General features: G+C 41.5%; 1 protein-coding gene across 1 annotated transcript in view; it reads left to right on the forward strand.

Moving 5' to 3' along the window:
• RRN3 (RRN3 homolog, RNA polymerase I transcription factor) overlaps positions 1-14,186 on the forward strand; it is a 28,063-nt gene extending 13,877 nt beyond the window's left edge. Inside the window, exons 11-18 of the mRNA NM_001192432.3 lie at positions 927-1,065; positions 2,895-3,025; positions 4,229-4,359; positions 5,303-5,487; positions 7,424-7,532; positions 10,059-10,211; positions 11,017-11,104; positions 12,201-14,186. Coding sequence (NP_001179361.2) covers positions 927-1,065; positions 2,895-3,025; positions 4,229-4,359; positions 5,303-5,487; positions 7,424-7,532; positions 10,059-10,211; positions 11,017-11,104; positions 12,201-12,362 — 1,098 coding nt within the window. The 3' untranslated portion in view covers positions 12,363-14,186. The remainder of the gene's footprint in view (positions 1-926; positions 1,066-2,894; positions 3,026-4,228; positions 4,360-5,302; positions 5,488-7,423; positions 7,533-10,058; positions 10,212-11,016; positions 11,105-12,200) is intronic.
• The last annotated feature ends 1,023 nt before the right edge of the window (positions 14,187-15,209 follow it).

Raw genomic sequence — 15,209 nt, forward strand, 5'->3', positions numbered from 1 at the left:
GCTCCTCACCTTTTTCAAGGCTGTGGGTTAAAGCAGTAGTTCGGCAGGCTTGAAAGTGATTCTTTAAATGGGCAGTTGCTGCCTTGTTGCTCATCGACTAGTAGAGTTCATTTCCAAGGCTTTGAATTTGGGTTTGGTGAAGTCTGTTTCCCTTTTATTCTTCCGTCTGTTCCTTAAATTTGTTTCTGTACACCCCATATTGTTTGTGGAGGAGTGATACATTGAAAAGCACATCAATGTGGTTTCTGTGTTCTACAAATTATGTACCTTTATGCAGTGCTTCTCTGCTCGGAGTCGTGTCTTAAGTTGGGTTCACTGGGAGGAGCCTGAGATGGGGATTCAGGTGCCCTTGGGACACAGGGTGTGGGGAAGCAGGAAAGGGCAGGGGAAGGAAGGAGGTGAGATTTGGGGGTTTCGATTGGAAGTCACTGCAGGCTGATCCCCCCCCAGGAGCTCTGGAGCATGAGTTACAGAACAGAGTAGGTCCTACCTTGGGACCAGGGGATGGCCTCTTGTGACGTCATGTCAGTTACTAGGTCTGATTGGGAGGAGCCAAGGCAGTTCTCTGGAGAAGGGGGCAGCTGTGAGTTGGCAGCCAGTGCTTATAGCAGCTGAGGGGGTGGGTGCCCTGTCCCAGGAAAGGAAACCTGGCACCAATAGTTTGTGCCAGAACCTGGGGGAAATCTGTGATGTTTGCATGGCCACACTGTAGGCAGCTCTTGTACATGAGCATCAGAGGCTGGATCTGTGCTTTCCTGTTGGATTCCAAGGGTGATTCTGATTCATGCCTCTGGTTGAGAGCCCCTGCCTGGGAAGATTTCCGGGTTTTCTCTTTGTCTTTTAAAGGAAACAGTTACCTCAGAGTTTTCTCCCTAAACTACTTTTACTGAGTTTTTATAACATCAGTTTTTACTTTACCTTCAAAGGATGAAGATGAAGAAGCTGACCATGAAACCAAGGCTGATCCAGGAAGGCTCGATCAGATGGTCCATCCCATGGCTGAGCGCCTAGACATCCTCCTGTCTTTACTCTTGTCCTACATTAAGGATGTCTGCTATGTGGATGGTAACAGCCTGCAGAAGTCACAGCTGTGATGCACAGTGCTGGGCATACTGATGGAAAACCACGATAAAAATCCTTGTTTTGAGTATGAGGAAAAGAAAGTTTAGAGAGATTGTTTGCCACCATGACGTAGCTTGAGAATAGTGGGACTGGGACCCAGACTCAGTTGTTTGTCTTCAAAGGCCTTGGTGATCTTTTTACTGCCTACTGTATTAAAAGATTATATGTGGAGTTTGGACAGTTTAAGGTGGACCTCAAGTTGGAGACATTTAAGAATGGTATAGTGGATACTTTGGAGAAGGAAATGGCAACCCACTCCAGTATTGGACAGAGGAGCCCGGTGGGCTACAGTCCACGAGATTGCAAAGAGCTGGACGTGACCAAGCATACGCACACTTAGTAGATATTTGGGGCTTTTCAGGCGGCGCTTGTGGTGAAGAACGTGTCTGCCAATGCTGGAAATGTTAAGAGGATGTGGGTTTGATCCCTGGGTCGGGAAGATCCCCTGAAGGAAGGCATGGCACCCCACTCCAGTATTCTTGCCCAGAGAATCCCATGGACAGAGGAACCTGGCGGGCTACAGTCCCTGTGATTGCAGAGTCAGACATGACTGCAGCGCCTTAGCATGCGTGCATGCGCATACTTGTGTTACGCTTGAAATGTACAGTCTGGGTACTTGTGGTTGTTCCAAGTGTTGGTGGACAAATTGATAAGTTTCTTGCCCTAATGGAATTTTTAGGTTTTTAGTTTAGACACTTTGCCTTGAAAAAAGCAGTTTTTTTCTATTTGCATTTCTCAGATTTAAGAATGAAACTCAACCACTCAGAATAATAGGGCTTGAATCTGAGTTGAGAATGTTACTACTTTAACTTTTTTGCTGCTATAAAAGTAATACATGTTGGTTAGAGAAGATTTGGAAAATACAGGAAAGGAGTTTTTAAAAAAAGACAGTTTATATGGTCACAGTCCTATTTGGAGAACCATTATTAGCATTTTTTTTTCTGTTCTATTTGTATGGGTGTATGTGTTTTTCTCAGTGGATTTGGGGAATCACGCTGCTGCTGCTAAGTCGCTTCAGTTGTGTCCGACTCTGTGTGACCTGATAGACGGCAGCCCACCAGGCTCCCCTGTCCCTGGGATTCTCCAGGCAAGAACACTGGAGTGGGTTGCCATTCCCTTCTCCAATGCATGAAAGTGAAAAGTGAAAGTGAAGTTGCTCAGATGTGCCCGACTCTTAGCGACCCCATGGACTGCAGCCTACCAGGTTCCTCTGTCCATGGGATTTTTCAGGCAAGAGCACTGGAGTGGGGTGCCATTGCCTTCTCGGGGGGAATCACACGATATGTAGTATTTTATAATCTTCCCTTTTTACCTCTTACGAACATTTTCTCATACAATTCACGGTTCTTCTAAAATAATTATTAATCATATGGATTTAACTGGCTCCTTATTTTTTTCCTCCCCCTGCTGTATTTCCATTATAAGTAACGGTGTAATGAACGTACTTACACCTGTATTGTCACTTGTCTGCTTATGATAAATTCCTAGCAGTAGAACTTGTAAATGGCAATTTTCCAGTGTGTAGAATCACAGTGGTGTGTGTGAGATAAGGGCCCACTTCCTTACCAGTCCTGGATTTTTATAATTAAAATGGAAGCTCTGTGCCAGATAAAGATGGCATCCTATGCCCCCACCCACCGACCCCCCATTAACTACATGGATGAAGTATTTCTTAATGGTCTTGTTTGCTTTTAAAAAATGTGGTAAATGAAACTGGTGGCTTGAAAATAATGTCTGTATAAATAAACTGAAATGCCAAATTTTCTTCACAGGTAAGATTGATAACAACAAAACAAAAGATTTGTATCGAGATCTCATAACCATCTTTGACAAGCTCCTGTTGCCCACCCATGCCTCTTGCCATGTGCAATTTTTCATGTTTTACCTCTGTAGCTTTAAATTGGTGAGTATGTCATTTGTGTTATCATAGCTTCTGTTACTCTTGCCCCAAATTTTCCTTAAAAAAATGAGGGGTGAAGGGAAATGTTGAAGAGGGACCATGAATTGACTACTTCTTTGTCTTGAGCTCATTTTACTTAGTGCCTCTAGTGAAATAGAAAGCCCTTCTCAACCTGTAGAAGGAGGAGAGGGCATTCCTTCACCTGAAGCTGTGCTCTGAAAACGTCATCCTGTGTTTGGTCCACTAGGTGGTGTCCTTCCCTTTAATTCGAGCCTTCACTAAAATCTCATATGGACATATTTGTATGGCAATTATATTCCAATTTTAAAAAACCTCATATACAGTATGCAACTTTATTTTTTTTAATTCTGTTTCAGTTGATATTAACTAGCCCAAACTAAAGTTTTAATCCAGAATTTTAAAACTTAAGAGTTTGTTTTTCTATTTTGAGAACAAAGCAAAACAAAAGAACATAGGACTCTTCTTTGCACTATTTCATAGCTTCCTAGTCCTAGTCTAGGAGAGTACTGGTCATGGGTAGGAAGGTTAAACTCAATCTGCCCCAAAGCATATGTTAGTAGCTTTTGAAAAGAGCTGTTTGAGAGAAGTTGGAGGTTGCATTTTTCGTTGAAAAGAAGGTGAACTGGTCAGTTTTTCCCCTACAGTTAGCATAATTAGTCAAATATCAACTGTACTTTAATCCTCGTTTCTGTTTCTGGTTAAGTTTGTTATGTGCAGTCTGGAGGGTATGGCAAAAGGGATTCCCATGTGAGTGTGGATAAGCACTGCTTTCTAGTTACGGCTAAATATCAGAGTCATAGAGCTTTATTTGTTTATTTATGTTTGGCTGCACCCTGGCAGTGAGAGCACGGGCCGCCAGAGAATTCTCACTTAGCAGAGCTTTTACAGACTGCTGGATCCCAGAGTCCTGTCCTAATGTGTGGGGTTCCAAAGCCCTATGTCTGATGCTCAGCTGGTTTGGGCATCCATTGAATTATTTAAAGCTGGGGAACGCCTTTTGTTTTTGATAGTATTATCTCAGAGTGTTTTCAAAATAAGAACCTTGATGACCCTGTTCATTATTTAGCAGTATAACTGAGATACTGGAGCTTTCCCATGTTGGTGAGTTAAAAATCTTAGAATTCTGCTAGCTAGAATATCTGAAGCATTAGAAAAAGAGGAGACCAACACGTTCTCTTTTTATAGGGATTTGCGGAAGCATTTTTGGAACATCTCTGGAAAAAATTGCAGGATCCAAATAATCCTGCTATCATCAGGCAAGCTGCTGCAAATTATATTGGGAGCTTTTTGGCAAGAGCTAAATTTATTCCTCTTATGTAAGTAACCTGATTTTCCAAGTGCTTTTCTTATCATGCTTTAAAAAAGAATATAGTATTGTCTCAAGTTAGAGAAATAACTGCCTTATTTTTGTGGCCTGTCTTTAAAGTGAAAAATTTGTTTCTCCACTCTATGCAAGATGTTTATATTTCCAAGAGGCAATTTCAGAATAAGATGTCTCATTTTTAAACTGTAAAACCTCACATGCAAAGCTTTTGTCATCTGTATCGTTGCACTTGAACATGAAGATCCGTTTGTCTTCGTGGATGGTGTACAGTGTTGTATACTGTTTTGATTCTTTTTATAGGTTTGTCATTTTTCATTTGCATTCCGAATCAATTGTATCTGTTAAAGCTGAAGAAAAAAAATCCCCTTTGAAGGTAATGGATCTATTTAGGAGGCCAGTGCTGGGCCTGTTTCTTCTAGTGATCCATGAAGATATCCTTGGGCCAGAACACTATTAAAAACCCTTCCCTGACAACTAAAAGCTGTCTGGGTATTCTGTCCTAAATTGTTGACCACAGGACTTCATCAGAACCCCCAGGGGATGGTGAAGTCAGCCAGGCTGTTTTTCTCTTCTGAGATGTGGGTAGACATGCCTCCTCTTTAACCGTTTTCCCTCAAGAGGACTGGGAGGCCATCGGAAAAGCCCTTCTGAGTTGACCAGGAGAAACTGTTCTCCAACTCTTGACACTTTAGGCCGCCTTAGGGGCCTTCCTGTTGTCCTGGAAGGTCCACATTCTTGACTTTGTAATGGAAGGCTGCCTTTCCACCTGCCCATTCTTTCCTTTGCTTGCTTCTCCTCTGTGCCCATGGGTAATAGATAAAGAAGCCAGTGGACAGACTTTTCTGAGTTTGCAATGAGAGGCAATTGTGTGTTTTTGTGTCACTCTAGTGTGTTATGAAGCAAGTGAAGTTGACTTGAATTTTTCTTTTCTCTAGTACTGTAAAATCATGCCTAGATCTTTTGGTTAACTGGCTGCACGTATACCTTAATAACCAGGATTCAGGAACAAAGGCATTTTGTGACGTCGCTCTCCACGGACCATTTTATTCAGCCTGCCAAGCTGTGTTCTACACTTTTGTTTTTAGACACAAGCAGCTTTTAAGTGGAAACCTGAAGGAAGGTCAGTGATGTGGGGTTGATGGATATGAAACTGGATTTTCCTATGTACTAGTTATCCTTCAGAATGAAGATTAATTACTTTTTTGACAAAAATTGTTTGTTAGAAAACTGCATGTGCACTCAAGCTTTTACAAATAATTTCTAGCAGCTTGTGGGCCCCTAAAAGTCCCTTAAGCCGCCTTTTTAACAGTCAATGGATTTGTGATTGAGAAGCTCCGCTTTAGAAGGTGGCAGCAGGAGTCGTTGTCAGATGTGAGCTGTGGCTCAGCACTTGTGCTGTGGCTGCACCGGGCTCGGCGCTTTTGATCCTCAGCCCCCACCCCCATGCCGCCCCCATCCCATCCCATCCCATCCCATCCCATCCTTGCAACGGCCCAGTGAACTGCAAACGTCATCCCTTCTTTACAGATGAGACCAAACCCCAGGGAAGTAACTTATTGGCAGGATGAGAAATTAAAACCAGGTGAGGGTGACCCTGAAGCTTGAGGTTATTCCAGGTATGCTCCTATATCCAAAGACTTGAGTTAATTTACTGGTTTACAGTTTTGCTAATTTCTAAGAGCTAAAATTTGAATCTACCAGATGAAGCTTGTTTTGTGGGTTAGTGTATTACAGCTGAAGGTAGTCCCCAAGAACACCGTCAGTTAAGTCAGTTTAAATTGTTTCATTTTCATGAATAACGCAAATGGTTTAATAGGCTATTTCCTCTAAGCCAGAGTTTCTCGGACTCTGCACTGCTGATACCTTCGGCTGGATGATCCTTTGTTGTGGGGGCTGTCCTGTGTATAATAGGGTGACCAGCAGCATCTCGCACTCTCTACCCGCTTGATGCCAATACTCGCCCTGCTCGTCCTCTGTTGTGACAACTAAAACTATCTTCCAGATACTACCAGATGTTCTCTTGGGGGCACTGTGGCCTTTGGTTGAGAATCACAGCTCTAAACTGAGGCTTGTACATGTTGCATTACATGTACTTTCTTATATCATGACTACTACTAAAAAGATAGGGGGCTTAAAAATAGGTGTATGAACAGTAGTAGGACAAGGTTTTATCACAAGGTAAGTAAAATCAGTGCTTTTCTCTGTAAAAATAAATGCTAAGAGTCTTAGTTAAAGATGATCTATTTCTTGTAAGTCTTTACATTATTGCATTTTTAGTTACTTTTATCAGAATATATAGATCATAGAATCTCCTAACAAAAATATACTTAGACACAAGTTGGTTTGCTCACCTCTTAGAATAAGTGTGGTGTTCTTTTTAATAAGGATAGTCATTGATCCCAAGACAGTAGTATCTACCTAATTTTTCCTTCTACCTCCATGGTTTTGTTATAAAAACAAAAAAACCCTGAAGTACAGTGAATGACACCTGAAAAATAGGCTCAACTTTACGGATAATTTAAGATGTGTAAGTCTTGCTGTTGGTTTTGTTAACTGTCATATTGGTGTGTGTGTGTATATATATATATGGAATTCAGGAAGGAGAAATTCCATACTGTACAGTCATTACCTCGAGGGAATGGAGAATTTACTGTGCTCCTCAGCTGCTTAATAATTCCGTGATTGTTAGCAGAAGTCAGATCACATGGTCTGTGTTTCCCTCTCTGCAGTCAGCATGTGCTGAGCTTGCATGTATCTGAGTGCCAAATTGTCTTATAAGCTCATATCCCACTGGGAATGTATCTTTACTTTCCTGGATCTTTAAAAGAGTAAACTCTTTTCTTTAGAAAAGTTGGTTTGGTCATAAATGCGTGTGGTTAAGACAAACGATGTTCTTTGGGCTTTGCACTATGTGAATATCTACATGAACCTTTAAAGCATTTGTGCAAATACCCTTTAAAAAAATTTTTTTTTTAATATATAGAATAATGAGTGTTGCTTAGACTCATGTGTTTGCACCTTAAAAAAATTTTTTTTTGTTTGTTTTTTAATTAAAGGTTTGAGGTACCTTCAGAGTCTAAATTTTGAACGGATAGTGATGAGTCAGCTGAATCCTCTGAAGATTTGCCTGCCCTCAGTCGTTAACTTTTTTGCCGCAATCACAAAGTAAGTTCTTTCTGCTTTATTTCTGGAAGTTACTTAAGAGTAAGCTTAGGTTAGTATTGTAAAATTCCATTAAATTTCTGTGATATTACTTAACAAAATTCATAACAAAAAGACATTTAAAAACCAGTAACCCAGTGCCTGCAGAAAACACTGCATTGAAGGTATTGTTTTTATACTTTCGGTGGCATTGGAAATTGCTACTGCTTTTTAATCTAAAGAGGATCATTCAGCAGAAGCTCAGGCACTTTGAAGTAAGTTCGCAAGCCAAGAGGTACAAACCACAGATGTTTATTAGAATGACTCCTATAATAGTAATAAAAATAGACTGGACATGAGATAAACATCCAACAAATAGGGAAATGGTTCAGTGGGGGCCTTGTGGCCGCAGCTGATGCATGGCGTCTGTTGTGTGCCCAGCACGGTTCCGATAAGCACTCTACACAGAACTCACCTGTCCTATGACTGTATTACTAACCGCTGTTTATAAATGACAAGGTGGGGTCACAGTGAGATTAAATGACTTGGGAGAAGTCATGGGTAGACTGTGGCAGAGCTAAGGTTTGAATGCCGACAGGCTGGCTCCTTTGTCAGCATTCACTGAACTATCCTGCTTTGTGTAGAAAGTGAATTGGAGACCTTGGGCCTCTAATTAGGATATTGAGGACAGAAAGAAGTATTAGTCGCTCAGTTGTGTCCAACTCCTCTTGACCCCATGGACTGTAGCCCTCCAGGCTCCTCTGTCCATGGGGTCAGATCGTAGCTTAAAATGCTCAACAGATGGTGCTATTAGAAGACAAGGATAATTTCTGCTCCCCTAGACATCAGCAGCCTCATTTTTCCTTCAGTGGGTATCTAGTCTAAGGATTTCTCTCTCTCCTGAGATCTCAAAAATGATAGTAGGAAAATAAGAAACCAACCAGCAATAGTACCCAGCGGGTGGACATTTCTAGCATGTTGCAGGAAGATAGTCTCTGGGAGAATAAGGATGGATGGAGCAAGGCAGAGGCTGCTGCCTGTAGAGTATGTGTGGGTAGGAGTAGGGGCTGCAGCTGAGGGGCAGGCTGGTCATAGAGGCTCGAGATTTGGGGCTGGTATTAGTGGTGGAGGTGAGGAGTAAGATGGGAGGCTGCAAGCAAGGGGTGGAAATAAAGGTTTGTGTCAAGGATCTTAAGTATTACTCTGTAGCTGCTGCTTCTGCATACTTATTGAGTTAACCATGTGGACCCATATGGCTGTCTTTTGATGTTGACTGCTGTGTAATGTTCTCGTAATTTAAAAAAATAAATTCTTTGTTGGGATTTAAGGAGAAGGCAATGGAAACCCACTCCAGTACTCTTGCCTGGAAAATCCCATGGGCGGAGGAGCCTGGTGGGCTGCAGTCTATGGGGTCTCAAAGAGTCAGACTGGACTGAGCGACTTCACTTTCACTTTTCACTTTCATGCATTGGAGAAGGAAATGGCAACCCACTCCAGTGTTCTTGCCTGGAGAATCCCAGGGACAGGGGAGCCTGGTGGGCTGCCGTCTATGGGGTCACACAGAGTCAGACACGACTGAAGCGACTTAGCAGCAGCAGCAAGCTGCCTTAGTTTTCCAGTGTTGGGAACATGGTTGTATGTGTGTCCTGGCGCACAGGCAGACTGCTGTCACCAGAAGTGCAGTTGCTGGGCAATAGAAGTACACACCTTCAGTTTTACCAGATACTGCAAAGTGCAGTTTTGCCTTACTACCTTCCCACCAAGAGTCAATTGTGATCCTTGGCTAATGGAACCGAAACAGCCATATGGCACTTAAGATTGCAGTAATGAGCTGAGAGCCTGAGAACAGCTGCCTGAATGAGTACTGTGTGAGGGAAGCGGGGAGCCGGGAGTTAACAGAAGTGAGCTAAGTCCTCATCTCAAAGAAGCGGCCCGGTGGATGATCGTGAATTGCTAAGTCATAACCCGAAGAGGGATTGACCGCGTCTTGGTCCCATGGATTTTTATTGCAAGGTCTTCTGTCCACTTAAGTGTTTTTACTCCCTGTTCCTTTCTTTACCATTTTCTGAGGTTGGGATTCAGTAAACCCCATGTCTCTCCCTTAGGACCCGTCTTAATTTCTTCAGTAGCCAAGTCTCTCCATCAACAATGCGTATTTTCTCTCAGTGAAATCCGAAGCCCTTTTTTCCACCAACCCACTAATTTTCTTACAAACAGTAAAAATAAGTAGACAGCTACATAATTTTGTAAATTATAACAATTACTGTGAACCCATTTGTTTTCAGTGAGTGGTGCCTATTAATAATCTAAGTCCACTCTCATATTCTTAAAGTGATGGTACATTTTCTTCCTCCTTTGCCAGTTGTAAATAGTAGGCCCAGAGGACTGTTCCCAAAAAGGATTACTTTCTACTTTATGCTGTTTTTTCTTGCAGTTGTTATGTTCAGTAAGGTCTATGTGTTGGGGTGGTTGTCACACAGAAATGGGCGTGTCCATACAGAGTAACTGTGGCACAGTAATGCTTCTGTCGGTGTTGGTTTTGTTCCACAGCAAATACCAGCTCGTCTTCTGCTACACCCTCATTGAGAGGAACAACCGCCAGATGCTGCCCGTTATCAGAAACACTGCTGGGGGGGACTCGGTGCAGACCTGCACGAACCCACTGGACACCTTCTTCCCCTTTGATCCTTGTGTGCTGAAGAGGTGAGTCTTACACAGTTGACCTTTCAGTGGTGAATTTAAATGTGGTGTGTATATGCCTTTCCCAGGATCAGCATTTAGCGTTTCTTTGTCGTGTGTGGCTCTTCTAGCCTTTGATAGGGTCTCGTGGTCTCCTCGTGTGTATTCCAGGCCCAATGTGGAGAAGCCGGTTTGAGGCTGCTGAGGGTCTACCTCAGTAGGAGCCCAGATTGATACCAAGGGGTTTTTGTCATCCTTGAAACTTGTTGGTTTGAACATAAAAGAGGCTGGAGAAGGAGGATGCTGCCTTTTCTTTGCTCATAAATTTCTCCCAAATGACTCGTTCCTTCCTCTAGAGACCACATCCCATAGTCTTGCATGATATAAGCAAATGCCAAATGATTTTTCTGGATGGATAATTACAGAAAACCTCAGGCCAGTCTTAACTTCACATGTATATAAGGAAGCAGAATTTCTGTTACAACAGTCTGTAACTAGCAGCAAAGGAAGTTCTAGAATAATAGAGTTTCACCTTCAGTTTGAACATACTATAACTCACTGTCAATCTTTGCACAGTCGAAGTAGTTTTCACTTGAAATGAAAAGATGAGAAATAGTAGGTATAATACTCCATCTATGTGAGTGGATGTGCTCTTACAAAGAAGGAGCCATGTTAACAGATCCTGCATAGGATATTTTTGGACACTTGTTATTTGAGTTATAGTTTTTGCTTTTTCATTTTGGATCTTGTGAGAAAAGAGCTAATAAATATATGACTTTCGCTGTTAGTATTTATTTAATTTGATTTTGAAATGTCATCTTTTTGACAGGTCAAAGAAATTCATCGATCCTCTTTATCAGATATGGGAAGACATGAGTGCAGAAGAGCTTCAGGAGTTTAAGAAACCGATTAAAAAGGTAAATAAAGTTGTGATTTCAATACACTTTTCTGGGAATCTCAAAGAGTTAAAGGCAGTGTTATATTTGAATACTACATTTGTTCATTCAGCCATTACAGAACACCAGACGCAGGTTATGTTCTTGTGAGAAGAGTGTTTGCCTTTTTTTTTGTTTGTTTGTTAAAGATTTATATATTTATTTTTGGCGGCGCTGGGTCTTTGTTGCTGTGTGGGTTTTCTGTAGTCGCGATGTGCAGGGGCTACTCTGTTGTGGTGTGTGGGTTTCTCATGGTAGTGGCTTCTCTCGTTGCGGAGCATGGGCTCCAGGTGCGCAAGCTTCAGTGGGTGTGGCACGAGAGCTTAGTTGCTCCACAGCAGTGGGATCTTCCCAGACCAGAGACTGAACCTGTGTCTCCTGCGTTGGCAGGCGGATTCTTAACCACTCGACCACAAGGGAAGTCCTGCTTGCTTTTTAATGAATTGTTCAAACCAGATAGCTCACATGCTGACTCTGGGACGTGAAGGATAATTAAAAATCAGCTTAACAAATTTAGATCTTTACCACTTGATAGTTACCACCAAGAAACAGTCTCAAATTTGCTTATTGCTGAAACGTCCCCAGAAGTTCACACTAATTTTGTAGGTCTTCATGAATAGTTGGTGAAGATAGGAATGTCACCATCTGTTTCTTTGTGGCACATTCGTTTTTCCATTAAAAATCAGATTTAATGTGCCTTGCTTTTTCATAAGTTATCATTGGAATGCTTTTTATTTTTATTTTTTCTTTAAATTTTGCATTTTAGGAAGGTGGTTATTCATTCCATGTTATGTTAGATTGAGCAAGAGTGATATATCATGTTACCTGTCCTCCTTGAACTTAAAATCTGTTTTAAAAAAAAATCAGATTTTAAAGAGATGTTCACAATGTGTCATGAGCAGTTGTGTGAATGGTTTGTAATAAAGAAGTATGCATCAGAGGGAGCCTTCAAAATGAAGGTTTTTTTTCCTTCACTTTTTTTTTTCTCCAGAAGTAGCACATTCCTGAGGAAAGGAATTCTTGAAAGCATTTCAAACTGCTGCTTGCAATCTTGTTTGTAATCTTTGTTTTTGTGCAGGAGGTGGTAGAAGATGAGGAAGATGATTTTTTGAAAGGTGAAGTTGGAATCACACCGAGCTCCTTTGACGCGCATTTCCGCAGCCCTTCAAGTAGTGTGGGCTCCCCACCTGTCTTATACCTGCCGGACCAGTCCCCCCTGGTCACAAGGATTTGTGACTGAGGCTGACATTCCTCCCGTAGTGCCCTTCAGTACTGGGTTTCATCCTGTTTGAGTGTTTCTTTGAACTTGAGCGAGTACATGCTTCAGGCATCTTACTTTCAAGTTAGACTTACTCTGGTGTCTGAACAGATGTGGTTGGGTTTTTTGTTTTCTTCTTTTTTTTTTTCTGTTTTGTTCCTGTAGAGACTAAAGGAAAAGACAGAGTATCATGTGCAATATTTTACAGTGGAGTTGGTGATAAATGTTGAAAGCTTGGCTCATACTTACAAGACTTTGTTGACACGATATCTTTTCACTGAAAAGTCCTCTAGGACACTCTTTAAAGTCTTCAGAATGAGTTTAACTATTTTGGATACACTGTGTACCCTCTGCCTAATTGCATTTGTGTTCTGGAGTTTCAGTGGGGTGCAGGGAACACAGGAGGACAGATGGGGGAGGTGGCCAGGGCTGGTCCTGGATGCTACAGGTTGGAGCTGGCACTGAAGGAGATCTCCAAGGACTTCAGAAACCAACAGACGCCTGGAGGGAAGAGAGAGAGGATTTAGAGAAGCAGAATCAGACAGATCATACATTTGTGAGTGTAAAAATGGATTTAAGAGGAAAAAAGGAGTTCTGGGTTAATGTAGTTCACATTGACTAAAAGAGGGGTTGAACTTTTATAAAACACAGTATTTTATCTTGAGGCTCCCAAGAGTGCTATTAGAACTGGAACTACTTGTTCGCGGTGGAATGTTATGTTGGTAACTGAGAATTCCTTTGTCCAAAAGTGGGGGAAGAGGGGATTTTAGTTTATTTGGTGGAATGGTTTTGCTAGCAACAAGAGGCCAGGGTTACAGCGCAGTCCCTGTCTACTGGCTATTCATCGTATCATGAATTCCAGCTCACTGAAATCCTCCTCTCTTGAGTCTCTTTTTGTATTTTTATAACCAAACACTGAGAGAGAGGAGTCTAAACAACATTGCTGTATAACAGACTTACGCAAGCGCTGCTAGAGTCATTTTGAAGCTCCTGCATATTTTAGCTTCATTTGTTATCTGTGTACTTTTTTGTTATTTGTGAAAATGGACATCTTTAAATATATTTATTTTTCGGTCACTTTTCCTATTCTTTATTTAAAGTTAAGCGATATTTTCTTGATCACAAATATTTTGTAATGAAATACTTTTCTCTTTCCTAGGGCTTTGTATGCTCTTGTATATTACATTGATGGCAATGTAGAATTTGGAGTTTCAGTCTGTAAATACGTTTTTGAAAAACAAATTTTTATTGTTATAAAAAGTTTTGGATATTGGTGATTTTCTTTTGGTGACTTGGTAGAAGGTCCTTTGAGAGCCTTTAGGTTCTCTTTTTAACTGCTGACAGAAAGATAGGATTTTTGTATAGTGCATAAAATGAGTGATTGAAAATGTGTCCATAGAAATTAACAGTGAGTGGAGTCTTTGTGAGTTGGGGAATAGCTTTAATGTAGAAGGATATATTTACATAGAAGTCTAAAATTTCAAAGGAGTTGGGAAAAAAATCTATTGTGAGAATAAAACAGTGACGTGGTTAACTTGGAACTTTTGTTACACTCTCTGAGCTCCACTTTGAAAATAAAAGTGGAACTACTTGTGAGGATTTGATGAACATTCATGTCGGTTGTTTCACCACCTTGGGTAAAGGGAGATACCCCGATAAAGAGGCTTGTCACAAAAATGTTCTTCTGATTTCTGTGTTTTTTTTTCTTAATTGATCTACTGTATTAAAGCACCGTTTTTCAATAGAAAACTGAAATTGAGACTTTACGAAATTGAGACTTTATTAAAGAGGCAAAAATAATTGTCAGTGTGTTTGCAAGTTGTTGTTCAGTCACTAGGTTGTATCTGACTCTTTTGCAACCCCATGGACTATAGCTCAAAGCCCACCAGGCTTCTCTATCCATGAGGTTTCCCAGGCAAGAATACTGGAGTGGATTGCCGTTTCCTTCTCGAGGGGATCTTCCCAACCCAGGGATCAAACCCACGTTTTCTGCATTGGCAGGCAGATTCTTTACCACTGGGGCACCAGGGAAGGTCAGGTTGCAAGTACTCAGAAATTGTTGCATATTGATGATGAGGATCACTTCTAGAGGGCATCCCACCCAACTGGTCCAAGGAGAACAAACACTTCCAGAAAGTTACAGGTTTTTAAGGAACATCTGTGAAAAAGACACGACTGAGCAACTTCACTTCACTTTTCACTTTCATGCATTGGAGAAGGAAATGGCAACCCATTCCAGTGTTCTTGCCTGGAGAATCCCAGGGACGGGGAAGCCTGGTGGGCTGCCGTCTATGGGGTCGCACAGAGTTGGACACGACTGAAGTGACTTAGCAGTAGCAGTGAAAAAAAAGTTGTTTAATCTCCTTCGGAATTATGTGAAAACAGGATTTTTCTATTCCTCTTACTCAAAAGCAGGCTTTCAATGGAGTAGGAATCCCAGGGTCCATCATTTTGTCTGCCTGCTACGGGTGGGCCTTCTTTAATGAGAAGTGGCTAATTCTTACAGATGTGAAAGGACTTGTAAAGTGTCGAGGGTGTCAGACCTGTCTTCTTTCTGAGGAACTGTGTGACCCTGAGCAAGTTACCTAGCCTCTCTGAGCTCCACTTTGAAAATAAAAGTGGAAATTACAAATAACTGCTTCACGGTTGTGAGGATTTGATGAACGTTCATGTAGTCAGTTGTTTCACCACCTTGGGAGAAAGTTATGCAGGAAGCATGGAAAAGTCTTTTCAAGGCAAAGATAACTTCCATTTCTCCCATGTTTACCTATTTGGTACCAACTTAAACAACCTCAACTGGAGGAGAAGGGTCCGAAGGTTCTGCTTGCC

This window comes from Bos taurus, chromosome 25 (assembly GCF_002263795.3).
Source record: "Bos taurus isolate L1 Dominette 01449 registration number 42190680 breed Hereford chromosome 25, ARS-UCD2.0, whole genome shotgun sequence".
NCBI classification, from domain to species: Eukaryota; Metazoa; Chordata; class Mammalia; order Artiodactyla; family Bovidae; genus Bos; species Bos taurus.